The sequence below is a fragment of the Archocentrus centrarchus genome, chromosome 19 (genome assembly GCF_007364275.1).
Source record: "Archocentrus centrarchus isolate MPI-CPG fArcCen1 chromosome 19, fArcCen1, whole genome shotgun sequence".
Taxonomy (NCBI): Eukaryota; Metazoa; Chordata; class Actinopteri; order Cichliformes; family Cichlidae; genus Archocentrus; species Archocentrus centrarchus.
Window position 1 is genome coordinate 28,397,881 of NC_044364.1, and position 25,969 is coordinate 28,423,849.

The window sequence follows — 25,969 nt, forward strand, 5'->3', positions numbered from 1 at the left end:
TGCAGGATGTGAAGTCAAATGCTTCGCTTAAAACATTTTCACATGTATAAAAATGAGCAAATGAGAGGGCTCAGAGTCAACTGGAACAACCTGTGCATGAACCATAATCACAAGCGCACTCGTGCTCTCGCTCTGCAGGGCTTGTCCTCGCTTTTAACTCCCTGTGAGAACATTACCTTCTCTGACTTCTCCTCCTGGCCAATAATGAGTCAGAGGCCACAGCAGCACTGGACATTTCACTGTATGTTTTGGATTCAGTAAAAACACATGGCCTTTAAAATGTCTCTGCTGGCTCTATATTTGTAGACTCATGTACACTTTAGTTGCACTGCATGGACTCGGAAGGCATTTGTCCCCCATTATCAATCAATCTGAGAATTGTTTTCCTGATTGATCAGTAAGTTGTTTGGTCAATAAAACCTCAGAAAAAAAAAAAAAAAAAAAAAAAAAAAAGAACTTCATAATTTCCCAGAGCCAAATTATCTAAGAGTTCAGCACCAGAAGATATTTTACTTGAAGACATAAAAAAAAAAAAAAAGTAAGTGATTAATTTGTGCAGACTTGCAGACAGATACTAGCAGTTAATCCTTCTGCTGTATGCCTAAAAAAAACTTCAAGACTTTTTAGGGTTTTAGTTAGCGTTTATTTTTGGAGACTTTAAATTATCTTTGAAAATTTAAGAATGACAAAGCTGGATGAAGGTTGGTTCTAGCTGCATCAGCTGGAAGGGCGCTCTGCTGTGATTGGTTGTTAACCATATCAGACATCTGAAAGTGATGTGCAACGTTTTGTTGTGGCTTCCAAGTTGATGAGCAGGTTTCTTTGAAACGGTGCGCAGTTGTGGGTTATGGTCTTAGACGTGTGTTTGGCCTCATTAAGTGGGCGTGTCACAAATTTCACCATATTAATAGAAATATCGAGGATGTCTGTAAACCCCGGCGTATTAAAAACACAATGAGAGGCCTTAGGTTGTAAAAATGTTTTGTCTGGGCTAAATGCCTGACAAGCAGAAAATGCAGAGCCAAAACTCACCAATAAAAAAAATTCTGCTAATTTTTCCATCTACAGTTCATACATTAAAATGTAGATATTTTGGACCCTTTGCCTTGATGAAAATCACACTGAATGCTTCGTTTTGGATAAACCTTCTTAGGCCCCAGTCACATTAAAACTGGTCAGTGACCATCTGGTAACCATGAGGGATTAATGTGTACTCCCAACTGGTTGGCAAGTGGTTGCTGCTGGCAGCCACTAGGTGAAACTGAGGGTATACGGTGCTGCACCTCCTTATGATTGCTTTGGTCATTCATAGCTTATCTGCAAACACTCACAGACTACTAACCAAGCAGTAGTAAAACTTGCGATGCAAATTGGAAATGGAGTTGGCATCTTCCATGCAAGCTTAAAGTGACTGTGGAAATCTGCTCGTGACCAAAACGTTTACAAGGAGATTTTTGGTGCTGCATCCTCTGTGCGATGAATTTCACCTGGTGACTGGTTCCTAGAAACAGTAAGCTCTAGGAACTACTCACCAACTGGTTGGGGAATACTATATCCCACAAGGCATCCATTTATTTGCCTAAACTATTTATTAATCTGATATGTGAAAATCGTGACTATCCCTGTATGCAAGCAGAGCTTAAATGCTTTTAAAATACAACAAAATTTTAATGGTACAAATTTCCATCTTCTGCTTTCATTAAAGTTGTTAATTCAGAGGTTTGGGCAGTGAGACAATGGGATGTGTCACTTTGAGGTCTTCCTTTTAGCAGTTTAAACGAGCAACTTTGCCGAATATACAAACGTCACATTTATCTACGGCACAACCGATTCAAATGGTCAGAGCACCATCAGCTGCCTGACAGTAAAACAACCAATCATGAGAAGATAAAACATCAGTCTGGCAGAGCCAATCTGCCACCAAACGTTTGTGAACACCAGCCTCTTGCTGAACAATAACCGAGCAGCTCCCCCTAGTGGAAAGACTGCATCCTGCAAAACACAAACGAGCGCGTCATAAGCCAGATTCAACAAACAAAAACAAAAGGCATAAAGTATCCAAGTCCAGGAGGAATTTTTTTTTTATCATTTTTTAGCCTCGTAAAATAAATGCCTTTTATTAATTTTTCAAACCTACCTCAAGTACGCGGATATGGATGTTTCTGCCTTTTTTTGGTCATAAATTTTCCATTTCTTTTTTTGGCCATTGGTTCCTTGCAGGTTTTAGAGACACCAGTTCTTTCCATTGACTTCTAAAAATACGGCACTTTGTTCTCCAAACAAACCTGTATATTAATCCTAACATTAACATCGAAGAAAAAAAAAAAAGATGGAAATATTCTAAAATGCCAAATGAAATGGGTGATACGATGAGCGCATCCTTGGATGTGATGGTCAAATGATCTGATGATGCCACCTGCATCTTGCGGTATTTTATGAATGCATTTGCACTGACATGAAGACGCAACGCTGCACAAAATGCTAGCTGGAGACGATGCTCACATGCCCCAGTATCGCGGCTAAACCGGGAAAACAAACAACAAAAAAAAGCAACAACCCTGCCATCATAAGCACGTTTTGCACAATTGCGATAAAAACTATCACAATTACACAGAACATTATACATGCACATCATATCTGAATGTTAATGTGCATGTAATTAACAGAAAGAATGAAGGAGCTACATACAAGTAGAACGTGATATATAGAGACAATACTGACATTACCTACACGTTATAGACACATTGCTCATACATTCATATATGTCAACACTTAAATATGTATATACAGTATACATGTATATATTCAAATGTATACAGATATATCAAAGGAGGAATAAATAGTGCCATTAATAAAGTGAGAACCTAGTTTTTATTTTCCTCTCCTGTTAACGTGACATTTAGTTCAGGAGAAACACTGAGCCTGTGTGTGATCTGATCTCGCGACTTCTCTGAAACAGTCTCGAGCAGTTCACTCCCTCGCTGTCCTTCCTGGCACTAGGTCTAGTTTACAGTATTATGCCCAGTATTAAATACACTGTCTTTGAAACTGTTGGATTAAAGTTGCCTGTATGTAACAGCTACTGCCTTGTTAGTAATATAAATGTGATTACATTCTATATATCGGATGGGGTATTGACATATATCGCAATGCTTTAGTACATACAAAAAAAAAACAAAAAAAAAAAAAAAAAAGGTGCTGTGATCTGATTTGACCCTGTGTGTGTATTAGTTAGCATATGACATACACACATTTAGGGGTGAGATAAGTGGCATGTTGTGCGTGGACCTCTGACTGTGTTGATGAAACAGTGGCGTTGGGATTCTGAGTGAATGGCTGTGTCAGGGAATTGGCAGTGGACGACTCTCTGGTGGCGTGATGGCTGGATCTTTCTGCTGAAAGCGGGTGGCATCCGTCCTGGGTGATGCATTTTACAGTTAAAACAACAGGCCTCTAGTTTGAAGGTGGCTTCAAGCATCTTTGCGTTTAAATAAACAAAAAAACAACTAAATTATTTACTGAAATATCAATAATGTCAAAAAAGATAAATTCCTGATGCTACAGATGCAGAAATGATGTCATGCATTGTAGTGTAATGCACAGAAGCACCACAAGAGGGCGGGTGGAACTATCACTTCAGCTCAGTGAGCTGTGAATCATGGCAAGTCCAACTGATAAAGTGTAACTAGTGAATTATTTTGGAGTATTTTAGGTTTAGGCCTGTTGATAAAAGTGAGCTCTAAGAATAAGGAAGAAGTAGGCTGCTTGGGTATACAGCAACAATCACTCAATCATCAGTAATCTCCATTAAATGACTTTTTAAAACAGTTTTATACACCGGTTTTACCTGAATAACTGAATGTCTTTTTTATCTTCTGGTCACTGTCTTTCAGGGGTCTCGCTTATTTCCCGTTTCTAGTCTTTCACTGATAGATTTTCAATTTTAAATGTTCATTTAAAGTCTTTGTTTTTGTTTGTGTGGGACTAACGTGTGGCAGGAGTTATTGCAAAACATGTACAAAATATCATCTCTCTGAATTCTGTTGTTTTAATGACATTTAGCAAACTGTGTTTTCCAAAAGCATTTTAGGCTACAAAGTCAAAATCTTCAAGATTACAGTCTTAAATTTATGAGGGGAAAAAAAGGGCAAATTTACAACAACTTGAAAATTCATGAGAAATAAAGGAAAGTTTTCAAGAAAAAAAAATGTTTTGTAGTCAAGGATCTTGCTTCATTCCTATTGTAAAATTACAAGTTTTATCTTGTGAATTTATGATTTTCATCTCTGAATTTCACCCCAGAAAAAAAATAAGCAAATATAAACTTAAAATTGAGACATTTCCCCCTTTTTATGTGGATATTCGATCCAGCGTTTCCCTCAGATTACCGCATCGACTGTACTGAGCTCCTATCTAAATATGGCTGCTACATGAAGATCCCAGGCAGCTCATCATTTTTAATTAGCTTGACCTTTTGCAGTTCCCCGTCAGCGGCGGCTCCGGCGACAACCGTTTGTACTGCAGATGCATTTCATGCTACCACCGTCGAACCAGAGGCCTGAGAGTCTGTTAACTGAAATGCTTTATAATGCATTAGGGTGCATTAGAGAGTGAGTCATCTGCGTTTGTGCATTAAATCTCTCTCCCAACAGGTGGAAGATAAAGAATTTTGAAGGATTTTAAGGATTGAGACTGGGTGTCATTTGTACTAAAAATTCCATGGAATGTGGGATTTTCCTTCATCCACTCTGTGTTGCATCATTTGCGACCACCAACTCTCAAATATTAAGTAGTTTATTTGGAATTATTTGGAGCACTCCTGCTGGCGGAGACATCACTGACATTCCCGGCAGTGGAAAACTATGGAATGATTGTGCTATAATCTTCTATTTTCTACAAGTTTCTAAGTAAAATTTAAAAATCAGGGCAAAGACATCAAATTTCTAAATTGTGGGCATTGAAGGAATGCTTTAAGTAGCTCAGAAATGAGGAATTCAGAGCTTTAGGGTATGAGCAGCAAAATCTGTGTGGTGTTATAAAAAATGGGGATGGGGGGGTTTGAGATCACACTCTTTGTAGAACAGCAGCGAGAGGAGTGGACTAAAGATTCCAAGGAAAATATCATGTGATGTACAAGTGTGTGTGAACACAAGGAATAACTGCACAGATAAATGCATGTATGCTTCAGAATACCCCTGATGTGTTAGATGAGTGCTGGTTTGGTCAGGGTGGGGTCAGTCTACCAGAGCAGCTGCAGCCTGTGAAAGGCATGACCGGAGGAGACATGGCAGCGCCCCTCCAGCTTTCACTTGGCCTTCAATTTGCCCATGTCCCCGTTCAGCCTGCCCTCCTTTGCCAGCTTTTCATTGAGTTGGCACAGTTGGCGGAGGAAGCCATCATTAGGACCGATCTCCCTCTTGTGCCGCACAGTGGCCACCGCCAGCCGGGCATCCATTCTGTGGCGCAGCATGAGGTAAGCAACAACCATGGTGGGGGAGCGGCTGTAGCCTTCTCTGCAGTGTACATACACCTTCCCTGGAGGACACAGAGAACAATAAGATGAGTGCTGTTTATGGTGTGAGGCTCACAGAACCACACACACACACACACACACACACACACACACACACCACAGAGAAATACTTTTTATGGGCGAAGCCACAACACAGAAAAGACCAACACTGATACCCTAAAACAGCTGGACTTTGTACCAAGTACGACTTACTCACTAGTGGAGGAATATTTTCAGCTACACAGATGCACATTGGAAGCCTTAGTAGATATGCCAAGTAGCAGGGCAGTCTATGTGAAGCTCATCACTATAAACAGATATCTACATATGAACAAAAATATAAAAAAGGAATGAGATTTTTGGTATGGAAGCTTTCTGGTTCAGCTCGAAGTGTGAACTGTATTAATCAATCATATTTGAGAGAGGGCTTTGGTTTTAAACCAGGAAAATTGTCCATGTGGAGACCAAATGAGGAAAACCATCTGCCATTCCAAAGCATCACCTACAGTCAGAAGGTGATTTGGCCACTGTCTCTGTAGAAACCTGCAATATAAGAGATGACAATGTTGTTACGTTTGTCAATCTCTTTCTCCCTTGATGCATCTTTGTTGATCTGATGAAGGCTCAGCTGGGATAATTTGGGAGAAAGAGAATGGCAAATGAAACACGGTCATCCTTTGAGAGGCAGAAAACTCAGGAGAATTCCTCCAAGCCTGACATCCCAGTGTACCCAGCCACACTAAGACTAAAGCTGGTTCATCCAAAGGACAAAACTCCCAAACACAAGCTAAGCAACACAGCGTATGCTGTGCAGCGCAGTGATGAGTGCTCGGACTTCTACACCGGAGAAACCAAACATCTGAAGGCTCACAAAGACCTGACGCAGAAGTCTAAACCAGGCCTAAGTGTAGCTGGAGAACACACGGTGACCAAAGTTGCCCAGCAAAGCAGTTTCTCTTCCAGGAGATGCAAATATAAGATGTGACCTCTGCTGCAGACTCACCAAAGTCAATCATCTTCCACCGGCTGGAGCGAACCAACATCCTGAACACAGCAAAGACTCAATCCTGTCTTTGTGTTTACAAAATACAGGTGTGCTCACCTTTCTGTATTTCCATGCTCATGTGTGTTTGCATGTTTGCACTCCTTTTTACGGTGTACTATAAGGTGTAGCTGAAACCCCACAAGGGATTTAACTTGGCAACCTTCACATAGTAGCTGATGTGCTCGGCTCAGGTCGGATCTGCAGATTCTGCACTTTATTTGAAACCCAACACCTCTCTCTGTCCCTACTCTAGTTTTATCCCCAACATCTCTCTCCTCACTTCCTTCCTTTTCCCTCTCCTTCCTATACTCACCAAGAAACAGTCCTATGCCACTGATATGACCTCTGCAATACCAAATCAGCCCGCCTGCCACAGATCAATGCTAATTCCACTGTGTCCTCGTGTTAGACACACAGGCTCTCGGGCTCTCACTCCATCTCTCTCCACATTCCAAATATCTCTGTCTTACTGTTTCTTGTATTTTATTAAGCTAAAAGAGTCTTAACTTATATGTTGGAAAAACCCTGAATGTAAACCACTATCAGGCACTTTTTTCCTCCACAGGAGATTTCAGTGGGTGCAGCCAGCATCATTCATCTCAGTGCTGCAGTCCTCCTGTGGACGGGCTAGCAACATTAGCATCCAGTCCGAACTGCAGCACCGGCACAGCTTAGTTAACGCTTTGATGACCCACTAACTGCCCCTTTTTCCCACCATTGTCTGTCTATCATAACATATGATTTAATTGGCTAATTTACAAAATATTCCAACAAGTTTTGAATCATATTACAATTTCAAAATTCCTTCATTATAATACTAAAAAAATAAATAAATACTGTACTCACTTTTCCCATGCAGTGATTCATTCATGTCGCCATCAAGGAGGTTATGAGATTGGTTCAGTTTGTTAGCAAAATTACTCAAAGCTACGGACAAATATGTTGAACACTTTCTCAGGGCTTGGACCAAATAAGAGCCGATCTGGATCTAGGAATTTGGGGAAAGATTCCTTCCCACTGTGACTTGGAGAAATATTTCCACACATCTTCACAAATCAACTAAAATAATAAAAAAAATCAGAGTCATCATCTTCGATGCTCTTAAGAAAATACAAAAAAATCAGGTCTAGCTCACCTTCTGGATGCAGACGCATAATTTAAGCATGGTGTGGAGGCATGCTCATATATTCACTCCTTAAAGGTTCAACAGGTAGGTATGCATTTATTGGCATTACTTTCTGTCATATTTGCTGAGGCAGTCATGGGGGGGTTTCACACAGGACGTGGCACACACTCTGCTCACCAACAGGTTCAGTGCACTGTTTGCTGGAGCTGCAGGGGACAGACCAGTTTAGGCAGGATGCCTCCTTTGCATTTGTCACAGAATACAAATTTGTGAAACTATGACCAAGGTGTTCAAAAAACAAGCTCCTGAACTATATGCTGCCACTTATTTGTCACTGCATGGCACAAGCCACTGAATATGTTTTAGAGTGCAGTGCAAATATCAGGCACTTATAGGTCCTTTCAGTGCTCCTAAAGTGTAGTTTAAGGTCCCACGTATGTGGTCCGTCTGAGTACATGTTTCCATTCACCCACCTCAGACATGCCCCCGTGCAGCCAACCCAAATCCCAAATCTGTAGCACTGGAACCGGATAATGTGTGCAAATGCTGAATGGTTAACAGTGAACCATAAAAAAACATCAAAAATTAAAAATACAGCATGAACAGCAGAGACAGTGACTGCAATGAACACGTTTTATTGTTTCTAACACTCAGTTTCGCTTCACACTTCGCTGCGACTTTCTGATGCACAACAACAGCAGCACAAGAGTAGCACACAGACCAGCTGTACCACACACTTTGTAGACTGCCTCCACTGACAGAGCTCTCTGCAGGCAGATGGGCCATCCCCAGACTGCCCTCCACTTTGCACAAATCTGCCACACCTGAGCGAAAACAACCAATCAGAGCAAGGAGGCGTTTCCCACGCAGTGTCAATCACTGCTTGTGCATATGCAGAGCAACATCCTCTACCCCTTACATGCTTTTTAACTAGTCAAGCTAAATAACTCAGTTTTGATTTGTGCAAGTCAAGTCAGTGAAGGTATAAAGATCTTGCATCATTTCCTCAAAGACTGGTCAGTTACAAGTTTGTTTTTTCAGGCTTGAGCAGAAGCTGCACAGCATAGAGGAGAGTAATGACACTGGTCAGCTAGTTAAAAAATAAAGAAGAAAAAGAAATTTGCAAGAAAAAACACATTTTATAAAGATTAAAGTACACATTGCAACTTGAACAGTGTTTTTTGTCATCCTTAAATTCTTGATAATTTCCATCCAAGTCTCCATATCGCTACATTTGACACAATTAAATGACTTTTTATCATTGCAGATTTAATGTGTTCATACTTTTCTGTTGATTGGAGGAAAGTACACTGAGTGAGCTTGCAGACATGACCAGCTGCACGCTGTAACCTTGTGTCTTCATTATGGAAGACTCACAGGAGCAATGAATCAGTGCAGGTCCTCATTAAAATTCTGGACTTGGGACCTTTTCCAAGCTTACAGCTGAGGGTCACAAAATGTCACAGATAATGTGGCACAAAGGACAAATGTCAAACTGCAGCAAAGCCAGACAGCAAGCAGAGATGAGGCACGTTCTCCTCCTATATATCCTAAATCTCTCATCCTCTCTCCTCCACAGGAGCTCTTCGCTCTTGATTTACCACAGCGCCGGTGCAGCGCCAAACAGCCTGTGAATTAAGATGCTTTTCTGTGTCAAGGCTGACAACAAATCCATGCCATAAAATACAGGGTTCTGCACAATAATTAAACACATCCCCCACGTGCCATGACTGAATTCAGTTGTAGGAACAGTTCAGTTAGAACCTTCAAAATTCTGCACACATGACATGTTGAGAATAGCGCACCTGACCTAGAAGCTTTATGAAAGTGAAGACTCTTTTATTTTTACCGCAGTACTAGTTCTGTTCTTTTACACAGTCCCAAAATGTTACAAGTGTGCTATGCATCAAACACTGTGACGATGCTGAAGTGCAGGGACCTGATCTGATAATGGAATATGGAGCAGCACTCAGGAGTGTGTCAGATTTAGTGAGAGGTGTTCAGGGCCACCGTGATTATCTCCCGTCTTCACTTTGAGATCCACAACAATAAAGAGGACTGAGTTTGAAACATTAAATGACGCCTTAAATCTTGTAGCCTTTGTTAGATGAGCAACAAGAGGAGCTTGTTTTCATGTCTCAACTTGTGGGAGCAAATTACTTTTAAGTGGGAGCTACTGAAGTGAGAAAGGCAGAGTGCTTCCACTTGATCTCCTACCTTTAAGAGGATTTTCTTAGAATAAATTTCCTTCAGGTCTTTGGTACATTTTGGTAAACGTTACGCCCCCCCCCCCCCCCCCCCCTCCCCCAGTTTATGCATAATGCAATATGATCATAATCTACTTTTCACCTGTGGAGATTTCCAATAAATGGATCTTAATGACAGAAAGCTTCCTTTCCATAGCCGACATTTACAGCAGTGGTTTGTAGATCTACAAGTATACAAATGTTCTTTGTGCAAACATTTTGCAGGTGTTGTCTTCAGTCAGGGTTCCGTTTTCTTTTTATGAGCTCATAAATTAAAGATTAGGACCAAACAATGTTGAAATGGTGTATTATATTTGGGCTTTTCTGAACAAGCCGACTACAAGTTTTTATCTTTCCCATTTCCAAACCAAGCAATGAATGTCAACAACACTGTGTGCACAAACTGCTAGGCTGTCCTAGCACAAAAGGTTAATGTCCATTAGTTTAACTACATACTAAAAATCAATAGATTTAATTCAAGATTTAGCATTTGATCCAATAGATAAAATATGCACTTAAAAAAAAATAACCTCACCTTTGCCATTATTGTGTGCTAGGGCCTTGTCGATAAAATCAGCCCCCTCCTCAAAAAAGGCACTGAGGTCGAACTGCTCGGTGTCATTGGCCTGGATCCCGTGATACGAGATGCCCGTGCCGGCGTAGAAATCCGCACTGGTGTTGACATGCATGAAGGAGGTGCCCTCTGCTACATTTAAGACATGCGTCACCCCAAGTTTCTGCAGACGCATTGCATTCTGAGCAACAAACCTGCAAAGGCGAGAAGAGGTAAATGATCAGAGATGAAAAAATTGATCAAACAGGCTTGATCAGTCTAAAACTGTATTTCAGTTTCAGAGGCACCAATCTAAACTTATAGTGCTCCTAAAACTGAAATAAAATGATGAGTGTACAGACGCAGAACAAGACATCTGAGACAGATAACAGTACTAATAACAACACCTGACAGATACAGCAAAGTGCTGTGCCAGCACATTTTTTTAAAGTGATATTTTGACACATAGGTCGCAATAATGCCGCATGCAGCACACTGTGCAGCTGTTTCACTGCATTGGTTGAAAAATAGCCAAATACTGAGAATCTGCTGGTAGAGCAAAGCAGCTTCTTGTGCTAGTTTTTCAAGCAACGCTCACAGTAATGTGCCCTTTGTCAAAGCTTTTTTCCAAAGTATGCCTCAAGACTTCTGATGACTTGAGGCATACTTTCAATTATCAAATCAGCTCTATAATTATAAAGCACCTTTCATGCAGGTTAGTCCAGTTCAAAGTGTTTCACATGTGACTGACAAGCTGATAAGACAGAACAAAATATAAGAAAGCAAAAATAAATATGCAGCAATAAACATTTTAAAATAAAATAAAAATTTAAAATAGTGTAAATACAATAAGAGTGCATCAAATAAAACTGATTAATTGAAAAATTTATTAAGTTTACAAAAAACAAGGCCAGACCACCCGCAGGTGGCGTCGTAGGGGTCGGGTGCAGCGTGTGTTGGGTGGTGGCCAAGGGCGGAGGCCCTGGCAGACCGATCCCCAGCTATTGAGACTGGCTACTGGGACATGGAATGTCACCTCTCTAGTGGAGAAGAAGCCTGAGCTAGTGCGGGAGGTTGAGAGACACTAGCTAGATATAGTCGGGGTCACCTCAACGCATGGCCTGGGATCTGGAACCAGTCTCCTGGAGAGGGGCAGGATCCTGTTCCAGTCTGGAGTTGCCCTCGGTGTGAGGCGGCGAGCTGGAGTAGGTATTCTTGTATCTCCTCGGCTTGCTGCCTGTATGTTGGAGTTTTCACCAGGTCCTCAACAGGTCCTGACTGTTGTTTGCGCTTATGCACCAAATGACAGTGCAGAGTACCCATCCTTTTTGGAGTTGCTGGGCGGGGTGCTCGAGGGTGCTCCATCCGGTGACTCCATCATCATGCTGGGAGACTTCAACGCTCATGTGGGCAATGACAGTGAGACCTGGAGGACTGTAACTGGGAGGAACGGCCTGCCCGATCTAAACCCAAATGGTGTTTTGTTATTGGACTTCTGTGCAAACCACAGTTTGTTCATTACGAACACCATGTCCAAACATACGGATGTCCTTAAGTGCACATGGCACCAGGACACCCTAGATCGCAGGTCGATGATCGATTTTGTAATCGTATCATCAGATCTGTGGTTGTATGTTCTGGACACTTGGGTGAAGAGAGGAGCTGAGCTGTCAACTGATCACCACCTGGTGGCGAGTTGGATCAGGTGGCGGGGGAGGATGCTGGTCGCACCTAAACATATAGTGAGGGTTTGCTGGGAACACCCGGCAGAGGTCCCAATCTGCGAGATCTTCAACTCCCACCTCGGGAAGTACTTCGGCAGCATTCCGAGGGAGGCTGAGGACATTGAGTCTGAATGGACCATGTTCCGCACCTCCACTGTTGAGGCTGCTGCTCAGAGCTGTGGGTGCAAGGTGGTTGGTGCTTGTCATGGTGGTAATCCCTGAACAGATGGTGGTCACCGGCGGTGAAGGGAGCCATCAAGCTGAAGGAGGAGTCCTATTGGGCTTGGTTAGCCTGTGGGACTCTGGAGGCAGCTGACGGGTACCGACAGGCCAAGCAGAATGCGGCTCGAGCGGTAGGCAAAGCAAAAATTTGGGTGTGGGAGGAGTTTGGTGAGGCCGTGGAAAAAGACTTTCAGATGGCCTCGAAGCGATTCTGGAAACCTGTCAGGCGACTCAGGAGGGGAAAGCGGTGCTCTACTCACATGGCCCATAGCGCAGGTGGGGCGCTGCTGACTTCAACTGAGTCAGGCAGTGGAAGGAATACTTCGAGGACCTCCTTAATCCCACCGACACATCTTCTGTAGAGGAAGCACAGCCTGGGGATGAGGGGGATGACTCACCCATGATTGGGGGTGAGGTCACCGAGGTGGTTAAACAACTCCTTGGTGGCAGGGCCCCTGTGTTGGATGAGATTCGCCCTGAGTTCCTGAAGGCCCTAAATCAGGGGTGCCCACACTTTTTCAGCTTGCAAGCTATTAGCAAATCTAGAGTGGTTAAATGCGTGTGCGTAGGGTGGTAACGAAACGGATGAATGATAGGTTATCATCCATCTTCTACTTTTTTAATGCCGTGCGATCTACATTTTTTCCCCAACACCACTGGGGGTTCCGTGCGATCTACCTGCACTCCTCTTGCGATCGACATATTGGGCACCCCTGCTCTAGATGTTGTAGGACTGTCTTGGCTGACACGCCTCTGCAACATCACATGGAGATCTGGGATGGTGCCACTGGATTGGCAGAGCAGGGTGGTGGTCCCCATCTTTAAGAAAGGAGACTGGAGGGTGTTCTCCAACTATCGGGGGATCACACTCCTCAGCCTCCCCGGTAAGGTCTATGCCAGGATGCTGGAAAGGAGGATCCATCTGTTAGTCATACCTCGGATTCAAAAGGAACAACGTGGTTGTCGTCCTGATCGTGGGAGTTTGCATATCCAATCTAGATGTGTTTTGTGGACTTTGAGAAGGTATTCGACCGTGTCCCTTGGGGTATCCTGTGGGAGGTGCTGGGGGAGAATAGGATGTCTGGCCCATTGCTGCGGGCCATTCAGTCCCTGTACAACCACAGCGAGAGCTTGGTCCTTATTGCCATCAATAAGTCAGACTCGTTTACTGTGGGCGTTGGACTCCTTTGTCACAGATTCTGTTCATAATTTTTATGGACAGAATTTCTAGGCGTAGCCAAGTGGTGGAAGGCTTGTGCCTTGGTGGCCTCAGAATCTCATCTCTGCTCTTTGCAGATGATGCAGTCCTGTTGGCTTCATCAGGTGGTGGACACAAGCTCACAGTGGAATGGTTTGCAGCCGAGTTTGAAGCAGCTGGGATGAGAATTAGCATCTCTAAGTCTGAGGCCACTGTCCTCAGCCGGAAAAGGGTAGAGTGCCCACTCCGGCTCAGGGACCAGTTGCTGCCCCAGGGGGAGAAGTTTGAGTATCTCGGAGTCTTATTCATGAGTGACGGGAGAAGGGAACGCGAGATCGCAAGATGGATCAGTGTTGAGAGGTCTGTTATTGTTTCACTACTAAAACACAGTGCAACACATAATATTCCTCTAATATCTTTATGTTTTTACATGTGGTAGTGCCATTGTTTTTGGAGAATTTCAACTTTTCAATTCCATTCAGTTTTATTTGTATAGCGCCAAATCACAACAAGCAGTTGCCTTAAGGCAATTTGTATTGTATGTAAAGACCCTACAATAATACAGAGAAAACCCAACGGTCAAAACGACCCCCTATGAGCAGCACTTGGCGACAGTGGGAAGGAAAAACTCAGTTTTAACAGGAAGAAACCTCCAGCAGAACCAGGCTCAGGGAGGGGCAGTCATCTGCTGGGACCGTTTGGGGAAGGGGGAGAGAGACAGGACTAAAGACATGCTGTGGACTTTATACACATTGCATACAACTTTCATATCCTAAATTTGAATAATACATATGTAAAAAGTCCACAGTAACTAAAGAATTTACTAAAAAAAAAAAAAAAAAAGTGCAATAAATCACAAATCACATTTTTTAAGATACCAAAATGCCACAGCTGTATCCCTCAAAATAGTAAATGAGAAGAAGTAGCACAAAAGCTTTTCAAACCAACGAAAATTTATTTTGACTGTGTTCATAACATCACTTTTGAGATACACTAATTGTGGATGTATGTATGTATGTATGTATATATGCATGTATGTATGCATTTAATTATTCTTTTCTCCTCTTTGTTATTTTTTGTTTTTTTTTCCTCTTTCTCACTCTTTTTTCCTACCCTTTCCTTTCTACCTGTCAGGCCCGGTGTAAATAAATAAAATAAAATTAAAATACAAACATTAACAAGAGCAGCCTACTGGAAAACTTACAGAGCTATTCTTAGAAAAGCACATATGTTTGGTACACCAGAGCATTCGGATCATATTCTGATTGCGAAAACTGCCAGACATGACAGGCTTTTAAAAAAAAAAAAAAAAAAAAAAGTGCAACTCCTTCAGCTTTATATGCAAAAAGAGTTATTGTTCTTATTTGGTTGCAACTCTACAGGCATTTAAAAATAAATAAGCAAATTGGCGCGTGGGTGCTCCAGATGGTCATGAAGGGTTTAAAACACAGAACTCAAATTTATTTAGAATTTTTTTTTTAATAATTGTCAATACAATAACCAAGTGAACCATAGCTTCTATACTGCGATTATCAGGTAACCAAGCTGAACCATTACTACTCTACTCTAGCACACTGTGTGACCAGACATGCACAACTTCTCGAAGGTTTAGGAACCTTGTTTCTGAAACCATATTTATAACCATATTGATTTTAGTGTTTCCTACAAAATTACAACAAGGGCTCCTGTCAGCAGGACACTCTGGTAATCACCAAAACAGTGACCTGGTCAGTGTAATGTAAAACAGGAAGGCCTGGGCTAGCTAGTTAGCGGTTTAAATAAAGTGAAGTAAAATAATAATAAAAACAGTAAAATCTATTTGTTTTGTTTTCATGTTGATGGATGTAAAAATAAATTGCTAAACATCCTTGGGTAGACATTAAAACACTGCCCATATCCAGTCACTAATACAACTAATACGTTTATCAGAAATGTAAATTAATGAACAAAAGAATCACTAAGAACACATTATTTGATGTATTTATTAATCTGCAGATTCTGATGTGTTGTCTTTTTTTGTAGGACAACAGACAAAAAGAACAATCTAGCTATTCTCAGAGACGGCTCCAGTCCAGCGGTTTCACTTCCATCATCATCATCATCATCCACTCTACTTCCAGAAAACAATGAATCGGTTTCTGCTTACCTCCTGCTCTAATACATGTCGCCTTTTAGAAACTGCATTACTGCACATTAGGCCCATACAAAGCAAACAGCCCCGCACAGCTAATAAACCATAACAAAGCAGTACAAGCTTCTGGCTGCTCCGGCCTGCCTGCCTGCCCAATGTCTGCATCCACATCCAACCTGGCCAAAGGCACTGCCCATTGATTCTGAACAAAATACCTCTTTGTGTATTTAGGTTATAAATTGTATTCCGATTTTATGGTACTTTTAGTGCCACATAATTTGTCTTCAAAAAAAAGAAACTGCACATCATCACTAGACAATGAAAACACACAGAAATAGAACAAGCCCCATCACCAATAGGGATATCCTCCCACAATTAATGAAAATACAAAATAAGTCAGGATAACATTCCCCCCATTTCATAATAGAAAAGCCTTCAGCAAACATCTTATCACCTTCTGCAAAAATATGTTGCCCTAATTTGGAGGCCTAAACTTTTATCCAAATACTTTTAGTCACCCCTGGGTTAGTAAAGATATGTTTTCAATTTTGTAGAAATGTTAAAATATCAAAGACTTTTTGGTAACCACATCCTAGAACAGACACAAAAAAGTTTCCATGGTAAACATATTAGTAATATGCAGAGGTGGGAAGTAACGAAGTACAAATACTTCGTTACTGTACTTAAATAGATTTTTTAGGTATCTGTACTTTACTTGAGTATTTATTTTTCTCAGTACTTTTTACTTTTACTCCCTACATTTTTACACAAGTATCTGTACTTTCTACTTCTTACATTTTCAAACAGACTCGTTACTTTTTAACACGTCAGGGAGAAGTTTGCATTTCCAGTCAGTGCGCAGTCAAACAAACGATCTGAGGCTAAACGGAGGAATAATAACAGATACGAGACAATCTTACTGGCCTATCCTCCATCCCCCGGGGCTTAAAGGGTACAAAGGGATTAAATACGTAAACCCGTATAAGTAATGTATCATTTATAGCGCTATAATCGGGCCGGACCGAGTCCGTAAGTTGTGCTCGCGGCACATAAACAGCTTAGCTAGCGCTACTGAAGAGGAGCGAGCATGAAGGGAGTAACGTGTGGCAGGTAAATGCAACGTTTCTAAATGCTCAACAAATATCAGCAAACACACAAAGTGTGTGCAGTTTGTAACACAGTGTGTCTGCTAGCTAAAAGAAGAGCTGCTGTATTTCAGGGAGAGCAAAGAGAGAGAAGTTCACTCAGAGATGGAGAAAGAGGACAGGAGAGGAAGAAGAGAGGTTAGATTTAAAGGTAAGGACCGGAAAATAAACTGAAGTAAGCTGACTTTGTGTTATTCAAAGATTCTATGAAAATACTGCAGTTTAGTGTGATAAACAGGTTAGCTTGTTGTACTGTATTTACAGTAAAGCTCTGTGTTGGACTGGAGCACAGTGTTTGTGTTCATGGTCAGAGTTACAGGTTACATCAGTGCAGCAGAGATGAGTTTGAATCAAAGCTGCTGATGCTGAGATTCATTCACTGAATCCAACATTTCTACAGCCTGTATGCTGTCAGTGTAGGGGATGGAGATCAGCTCAGATAGCTGTGAAATACTGGGTTACATCTTTGTGAGTTAAGTTCATCCACACAGAGCAGTAAACCTCAGAGCAGCAGCAGCAGGTCAGCTGATCACAGCCTGCACACCAACATCATTTACTGCAGCTCACAATAGAAAGTTGTGGTTCTTCTCCCCATGCAGAGCCACTACAGCTGATCTTAGGGTTCCTCCACCTTCTGAATCCCACTGTAACCCCTGAGTATCCTCATGTTTGTGTTTAGGTGGAGGCACAGTCACCCTCTACTATGGAGGACACAGAGAACAGAGCTGTGTTTAAATTGCCTTTCACAGTTTTTGTCCTACATAACAGATTCAAGCTGAGTGCATTCATTAGGATTAAAATTTAGACTGGAGTAACATTTGTGTTCTCATGTTTATTTTATATAATTACAATAATATATAATGAGGTTCGGTTAGCTTTACACAAAAATAGCAGGTAGAAATGTCTGCCAAAGAACTACTTTTACTTTCTTACTTTGAGTACATTTCAGAGCCTGTACTTTTTTACTTTTACTTAAGTAAAGAAGTTGAACCAGTACTTCGACTTTTACCAAAGTATTTTTGAACACAAGTACTTGTACTTCTACTTAAGTACAGAATGTCTGTACTTTTGCCACCTCTGGTAATATGTAGGTATGCTGTAGGTATGGCTTTAACATTGCTCAATGATGAGTCATAGTCTGCACTTTTTATGGCCATGAGTCATCCCTGACCAACACAATAGATAATGATCAGCCAATCAGAAGTTGGCATCACAGGCTAATAAATAGGCTGCAGCCTAGAACTGATGTTACCATAGACAGAGTGCAACAATGTAAGATTCCCCAGGTTCTCACGATCAGCTACTGCCGGCTGCTTAGCCACCTAGGTCAGCTGCTAGATATGGGGAATCGAATAGCCAGTCGCACAATATGATCACCTGATTGGGCTAAGCCAATCAAGCATGAGAAAGAGGCAGCATATCATCAGCATATATTATCACAGCATTAGTAGCCTGAAATCCTCCATGTTGTCACGGATCAGCTGTGTGGCAGGAAAGAAGGGGACCCCAAGGCAGACGAGGTAAATGGAAAAGACAGTCTTTAATTGGCAAAGTGCAGGACAAAACCAGGAACAAAACCAGAACTCAAAACCAGGACAAAACTGAACCACAGAGGAACACAGCAGGGGAGCGAACGACGACGACGCGACGAGGACAAAGTGAAAACACCGACAATATAAACACAGCAGGTAATGGGCAAATGGGAAACAGCTGGGAGGGAAACACAGGAAGCACAATTAAACCAAAAGCGCACAGACAAAAGACCTACCAAAATAAAACAGGAAAGAACCTAACAGAGTACACACTGGCTGAACACCTGGGAATACAGACACCGAAGGATAACAGACACCAGCACAACAGAGCACAAGGGAACAGAAACAGTGAAACCATAATAAAACAGAACTAAATCACCGGAACATAGAATACTGGGCCACCGGCCCAGGACCATGACAGTACCCCCCCCTTAAGGGCCGGCTCCCGACGGCCCACAACAAGAACAAAGAAAAACCAAAACCGGACCAGGGCGGGAGGAGGGGGAACCGGACGGAGGGACCGAACCAAACAAAACCCAGGAGACAAAACAAAACAAACCAGTCCAGGAACTAAACAAAAAACAGGACCAAAACAAAAGGCAGTGGCACAGGGCCGAAGAGCGCCAACGCTCAAAACAGGGGTCAGAAAAACAAAAACACAGGGCCCAGGAAAACAGTACATAGTGTCCAGGAGGACCCACTGGGAAATCCCAAAACAAAAAAAACACAGTTCAGGGGCCACACAGGCCAAGGGCCACAAAGCAGAGTCCAAACGAGGGAGGCTGACCGCGCTCCCAGCAGCGGCGGCAACGACGAGGAGAAGGCACTGGAGGCCGACCGCGCTCCCAGCGGCGGCGGCGGCGATGAGGAGGAGTCACTGGAGACCGACCGCGCTCCCAGCGGCGGCGGCGGCGGCGAGGAGGAGTCACTGGAGGCCGACCGCGCTCCCAGCGGCGACGAGGAGGAGTCACTGGAGGCCGACCGCGCTCCCAGCGGCGGCGGCGGCGGCGACGAGGAGGAGGAGGAGGAGTCACTGGAGGCCGACCGCGCTCCCAGCGGCGGCGGCGACGAGGAGCAGGCACTGGAGGCCGGCCGCGGGGCATGCGGTGGCGGAGACGGGTGACCTCAGGCTCTGGCGTGGAACCCTCGGGCTCTGGCGCAGGACCCTCGGGACCCTCCGGACGCTCGTGCTGAGCGGAGACCCCCAACGGCTCGGACTGAGCGGAACCCCTTGGCTCCGGCGCAGGACCCTCTGGCGGCTCGGACTGAGCGGGACCCCCTGGCTCCGGCGCGGGACCCTCTGGCTCCGGGCGCTCGGACCGAGCGGGACCCCCTGGCTCCGGCGCGGGACCCCCTGGCTCCGGCGCGGGACCCCCTGGCTCCGGCGCGGGACCCTCTGGCTCCGGCGCGGGACCCTCTGGCTCCGGCGCGGGACCCTCTGGCTCCGGGCGCTCGGACCGAGCGGGACCCCCTGGCGGCTCCGACTGAGCGGGATCCTCCGGATGCTCGAACACTGGATGCGCAGGCTGGGGCTGCTTTGCAGGGCATAGGTTAGGTGAGTCTGATGGCGACAGGGGAGCTGACTGGGACTCTGACTCAGAGACCAGGGACTCTACAGCAGTCGACGGGAGAGACTGGGGCTGAGACAGAGACGCTGCTGAGACTGACTGGGTACCTGACTGGAAAGGAACTGGAATCGGGGAAGCTGACACTGGGGAAGCTAAGGGAACCAAAATTACAGAGGGAGCAGGAGCTGAGCGGACTGTAGAGGGCCATGGTGCCGGCTGAGTGGGCGTCATCCTGGGCAGCAGGGGCTGCTCAGGGAACAGTTTGGGTATGTCAGAAGATGGCTGCGTGGAAGCAGGCCGGGAGACGACTGGCTGCGTGGAAGCAGGCCGGGAGACGACTGGCTGCGTGGAAGCAGGCCGGGAGACGACTGGCTGCGTGGAAGCAGGCCGGGAGACGACTGGCTGCGTGGAAGCAGGCCGGGAGACGACTGGCTGCGTGGAAGCAGGCCGGGAGACGACTGGCTGCGTGGAAGCAGGCCGGGAGACGACTGGCTGCGTGGAAGCAGGCCGGGAGACGACTGGCTGCGTGGAAGCAGGCCGGGAGCTAGGGAGATCTGGCTGCGTGGAAGCAGGCCGGGAGCTAGGGAGATCTGGCTGCGTGGAAGCAGGCCGGGAGCTAGGGAGATCTGGCTGCGTGGAAGCAGGCCGGGAGCTAGGGAGATCTGGCTGCGTGGAAGCAGGCCGGGAGCTAGGGAGATCTGGCTGCGTGGAAGCAGGCCGGGAGCTAGGGAGATCTGGCTGCGTGGAAGCAGGCCGGGAGCTAGGGAGATCTGGCTGCGTGGAAGCAGGCCGGGAGCTAGGGAGATCTGGCTGCGTGGAAGCAGGCCGGGAGCTAGGGAGATCTGGCTGCGTGGAAGCAGGCCGGGAGCTAGGGAGATCTGGCTGCGTGGAAGCAGGCCGAGAGACAGAAAGAGCAGACTGCGAGCTAGAGAGGGCAGGGAGAGCGACTGGAGCTAGAGCTGACTGAGGGCGAGGGAGAGCTGCTGGCTGCGTGGGAGCGGACTGAGGGAGAGCCGGCTGCGTGGGAGCGGACTGAGGGAGAGCCGGCTGCGTGGGAGCGGACTGAGGGAGAGCCGACTGCGTGGAGACTGACTGAGAGCTAGAGAGGGCTGACTGCGTGGAAACTGACTGAGAGCTACAGAGGCTGACTGAGACTGAGCGGTGACTGAGAGCTACAGAGGCTGACTGAGACTGAGCGGTGGCTGGAGCTACAGAGGCTGACTGAGACTGAGCGGTGGCTGGAGCTACAGAGGCTGACTGAGACTGAGCGGTGGCTGGAGCTACAGCTGACTGAGACTGGGAGGTGGCTGGAGCTACAGCTGACTGAGACTGGGAGGTGGCTGGAGCTACAGCTGACTGAGACTGGGAGGTGGCTGGAGCTACAGCTGACTGAGACTGGGAGGTGGCTGGAGCTACAGCTGACTGAGAGACAGGCTGAAGAGGCACTGTGGACGACACTGAAAACTGCTGTGAAGGCTTGGACCTGGCTGCCCCCACCCGCGGAACAGGAACGGGTGCAGAGGTCAGCCCGTCCGTGGCTGCCCCCACCCGCGGAACAGGAACGGGTGCAGAGGTCAGCCCGTCCGTGGCTGCCCCCACCCGCGGAACAGGAACGGGTGCAGAGGTCAGCCCGTCCGTGGCTGCCCCCACCCGCGGAACAGGAACGGGTGCAGAGGTCAGCCCGTCCGTGGCTGCCCCCACCCGCGGAACAGGAACGGGTGCAGAGGTCAGCCCGTCCGTGGCTGCCCCCACCCGCGGAACAGGAACGGGTGCAGAGGTCAGCCCGTCCGTGGCTGCCCCCACCCGCGGAACAGGAACGGGTGCAGAGGACAGCCCGTCCGTGGCTGCCCCCACCCGCGGAACAGGAACGGGTGCAGAGGACAGCCCGTCCGTGGCTGCCCCCCCCCGCGGAACAGGTACGGGTGCAGAGGACAGCCCGTCCGTGGCTGCCCCCCCCCGCGGAACAGGTACGGGTGCAGAGGACAGCCCGTCCGTGGCTGCCTCCCCCCGCGGAACAGGAACGGGTGCAGAGGACAGCCCGTCCGTGGCTGCCCCCACCCGCGGAACAGGAACGGGTGCAGAGGACAGCCCGTCCGTGGCTGCCTCCCCCCGCGAAACAGGTACGGGTGCAGAGGACAGCCCGTCCGTGGCTGCCTCCACCCGCGAAACAGGAACGAAGCCATCAGTCTTTGAACCCCCAGTTCTTTCTGTGGCTAATTTCTTAGGAGCCAGTTCAGGGGTGTCAGAATGACAGACCTCTATGACAAAGGCCCTAACTAGGGCAGGAAGAGAGTCCAAAAGCCAGGGATGTACTGACAACAGATTACGTAGCCTCTGCACTATAGCTTCCTTTTGCCTTTCACAATGAAGTTCAAGCCACAGATCACACAGCTTATAAACAAAGTTACACACATCCGACCGGGAGCCCTCAGCAGGGAAACCATTCTTTGTAGACAAACACGAAACGTCTTTATCCTTGGCTGTCAGTGAAACAGGGAATTTGGGGCTGGGTTTTACAGCCTGCTCAAAAAACACATGTCCTTTAGCGGCTCCTTTGTTCAGCCCAATGTCAAGGAACTCAGTCTTTACATTAACAGGCATGGCAACAGAGTTACTCACGGAACCTGGTGACTGAGTATGAAGCGGCGACGGCTGTGTGGAATCTGGAGGCTGTGGTGACCGTCTCCGCGGCGTTATCCCGCTCTGCTCCCGCGGCGATTCTCTACGATGCTGTCGGGAGCTTGGCCTTCCTCCCTCAGCAACAGGCAGCGGTGAAGCAGAAGTGCTGGGAGGCCAGGGACCCCTGTGTCCCAGGAATCGGAAAAATGACTCCTCCGGAGTCATTCCGGGCGGCGGCTCCGGCGAAAAGTCTCTTTGCTTCCTCCGGGATCTCGTCCTCCGTGGCTGCGGCATGGAAAACCGCGGCGTCATACCGCACGGCTCCGGGGACGAATCATGCAGCTGCTGCCAGGGATTCCCCTTCCGCCATGGCTGCGGCGCCCGCTGAGGAGGGGAGGGACCAGTGAGCGGAGTGACAGGTGAGCGAGCGGCAGGAGACAAAAAAATTCCGCCAGTGCGGATAACTCGTGGCTTAGGAGGAGGAGGTGAGTGGCGTCGCCGGGGACCGTTCCAAAAAGCAGGTCCCCCCAGCGCCAGGCGAGTGCCACTGTAGGGGTCGGAGTCTGCGGGGTCCATTCGTGGTCGCGTCGTACTGTCACGGATCAGCTGTGTGGCAGGAAAGAAGGGGACCCCAAGGCAGACGAGGTAAATGGAAAAGACAGTCTTTAATTGGCAAAGTGCAGGACAAAACCAGGAACAAAACCAGAACTCAAAACCAGGACAAAACTGAACCACAGAGGAACACAGCAGGGGAGCGAACGACGACGACGCGACGAGGACAAAGTGAAAACACCGACAATATAAACACAGCAGGTAATGGGCAAATGGGAAACAGCTGGGAGGGAAACACAGGAAGCACAATTAAACCAAAAGCGCACAGACAAAAGACCTACCAAAATAAAACAGGAAAGAACCTAACAGAGTACACACTGGCTGAACACCTGGGAATACAGACACCGAAGGATAACCGACACCAGCACAACAGAGCACAAGGGAACAGAAACAGTGAAACCATAATAAAACAGAACTAAATCACCGGAACATAGAATACTGGGCCACCGGCCCAGGACCATGACACATGTTGTTTATTCTCCACATTCAGATAAACACAGCCAAAGTGTACAAAGGATACTAAAGATCCAGGATATTATGAATATCTCTGAAGAGTAAAGAACACATATGCCAAATTTCACAACTGTGGTTTTGGAGTCTATAGACCAGAAAGGTAAAACCTCATGGACAGACGCCCGGATAGACAGATGATGAAGTATCAGCTGAGCTGATATTAGCTGGCATTGAGATCAGCTGATCTGCTAGGATCGTTATTAGGCATAGGATGTGAGGAGAGCAGACAGCACCAAAGCTTTGGCAAGCATCTGGACAAACAGTGCTGCCATCAGTATTTATACAACATTAACTGATTCTTAGCCAGGTGTTTGTTAAGGGACTTTAGATTTTGGATCCAAATGCATGTCATAGGTGTAGATAAAACATTTCAGTGGTTGATTAAAGAATCCAAAAATGCTCAAAGTCCAAAAATTAAACTAAATTTAATCAAAACAGGGGTCCAAGGAGCAAGAATGAGAAATAAACAGCACAAGCAAGCAAGACACATGAAAACCAAACTTCCAAGTAAAATGGGAAGAAACCTGAAAGCTGTGTGTGCTTGGGCCTACAGGAGTTTTTATAATAGAAGCCAAAATTAAAATTAAAAAATTTAAATTGCTCATAGTTGTAGGGAAATCACCACAGCTCTTGGTCCCAAAGGCACATTACTAGCAATGAGCAATAATCACTGACTTACAGAGACTGCAGCATTACTGACGTTTTTACCAAATTATTATTGATCCCCGATTCAAGTTTATATTTGTTTTGCTTCCATTTTAAAATCATCAATCTGTAAAACATTCACCCTGTAAAGGTTTAAAATCAACATTCGCCTGGTGAGGCGAGGCGAGGTGACCCTGGGCAGCTCCCTAGAGGTTAAGGCTTCATCCCCACCCCCACCCCAATATCTAATAAGAAATTCTCTCACCATTTTGCTTTGCAGCCACAGGAGGAGAGATGAAGCAGCCTGTCTACCAGCATATCAACTGAACGGCAGAGACTCAAAAATGCAGACAACACATTCATATGATCTCCATTTCATTCACAAAAAGTCTGTGTATATTTAGACTAAGGTAGTGCTCATAAATGATTTAATATGCATGCACACTACGAGCGCTTAAATGCAAAAAAAAAAAGTGAAGGGAGCAAAGCTGAGGCGTGTGCATCTGTTTGTGTGTAAAGTGTAGTAGTAGGATGCCTGTACTGTACTTTTACACAATGCAGAGGCACAGTAGGTTCAACTGGGTTCACAGCTGATGGCTTCCTTCCTATTCGCCGGGCCTGTCCCAGCCTCCTCACCCGGGGATCTGCAGTCCCAACACATCCATTATTAAAGACCAGCTTCACAAAGAGCCAGAGCGTTTCTCAAAGCAAACAACCACACCTTAAGTCCCTGAGCTGCACACCGTGGTTTAAGAGTGCTGACTACAACTGATCTGAAAACAGTGCAAGCTGGCAAAGTCATAATGCACTTATAGATGCAAACACTGAATAGCTCAAAAAACACAACAGCTCCTGTAGTCAATGTCTTGTTTATTGGATTACTGACTTTAAGCTTATATTGAATGTCTGCTTTCTGCTGTTTTTTTTTTTTTTTTGGGGCGCATGCTCGGGGGGGGTAAATAAATCAGCAAAAAGACAAGAAATGCAGATGTGTGGGTCAAAACACCAACAGAGGAAACTCCAGTTGAGTTTAGAGAAAACTTGTATCAAGGTGGAATAGAGCTGTGAAAATACCTGAAAGATTCCAGAAAGAATATTTAAGTCGTGTTCAGAACAGGCAGAAAAGTTTCTGAAAGTAACAATGAAACAGAAACTGAACCTCAGTCTACTGGAAACAGGCTTTAGGTGAGATGACAAACGGCAGCAGACGAAAACATGCCCCGCACGGACCAACGATGCACTGATCCAACCTTTTCCAGTTCTGATGCGATTCCTTGGCTTTGGGTGTTTGCCGAGTGTCAGTAATGCACTGAAGACTGCTGCTGATGTGCAATGTAGTGCATTCAGTATTGAATATATGGCTTAATAAACACAGAATTAAATAGATTGGCCCCACAGATCAGCCCGTTATCACAGTGGCAATAATAAGTGGATCCTGTAAATCTTAAAAATATTCATTAATGTGATTATGCAAACTGTAAATACTGTATTTCCTTATGTGGAGGGGGAAATGTGGCAGGGTGTCGTTCCTGTGCACTTCCATTACTCAACAGATTTTCTGCCATTTTTTCTTCTACA

The 25,969-nt window shown here is 45.7% G+C and overlaps 1 protein-coding gene across 1 annotated transcript in view; it reads right to left on the reverse strand.

Annotated features, from left to right (window-relative positions):
- Positions 1–542: 542 nt before the first annotated feature.
- The window catches only part of dusp3a (dual specificity phosphatase 3a), a 30,827-nt gene continuing 5,400 nt past the window's right edge, over positions 543–25,969 (reverse strand). Inside the window, exons 2-3 of the mRNA XM_030754363.1 lie at positions 10,465–10,697; positions 543–5,535 (exon numbers count right to left, since the gene is read on the reverse strand). Of these exons, the coding sequence (XP_030610223.1) occupies positions 5,306–5,535; positions 10,465–10,697 (463 nt within the window). The 3' untranslated portion in view covers positions 543–5,305. The remainder of the gene's footprint in view (positions 5,536–10,464; positions 10,698–25,969) is intronic.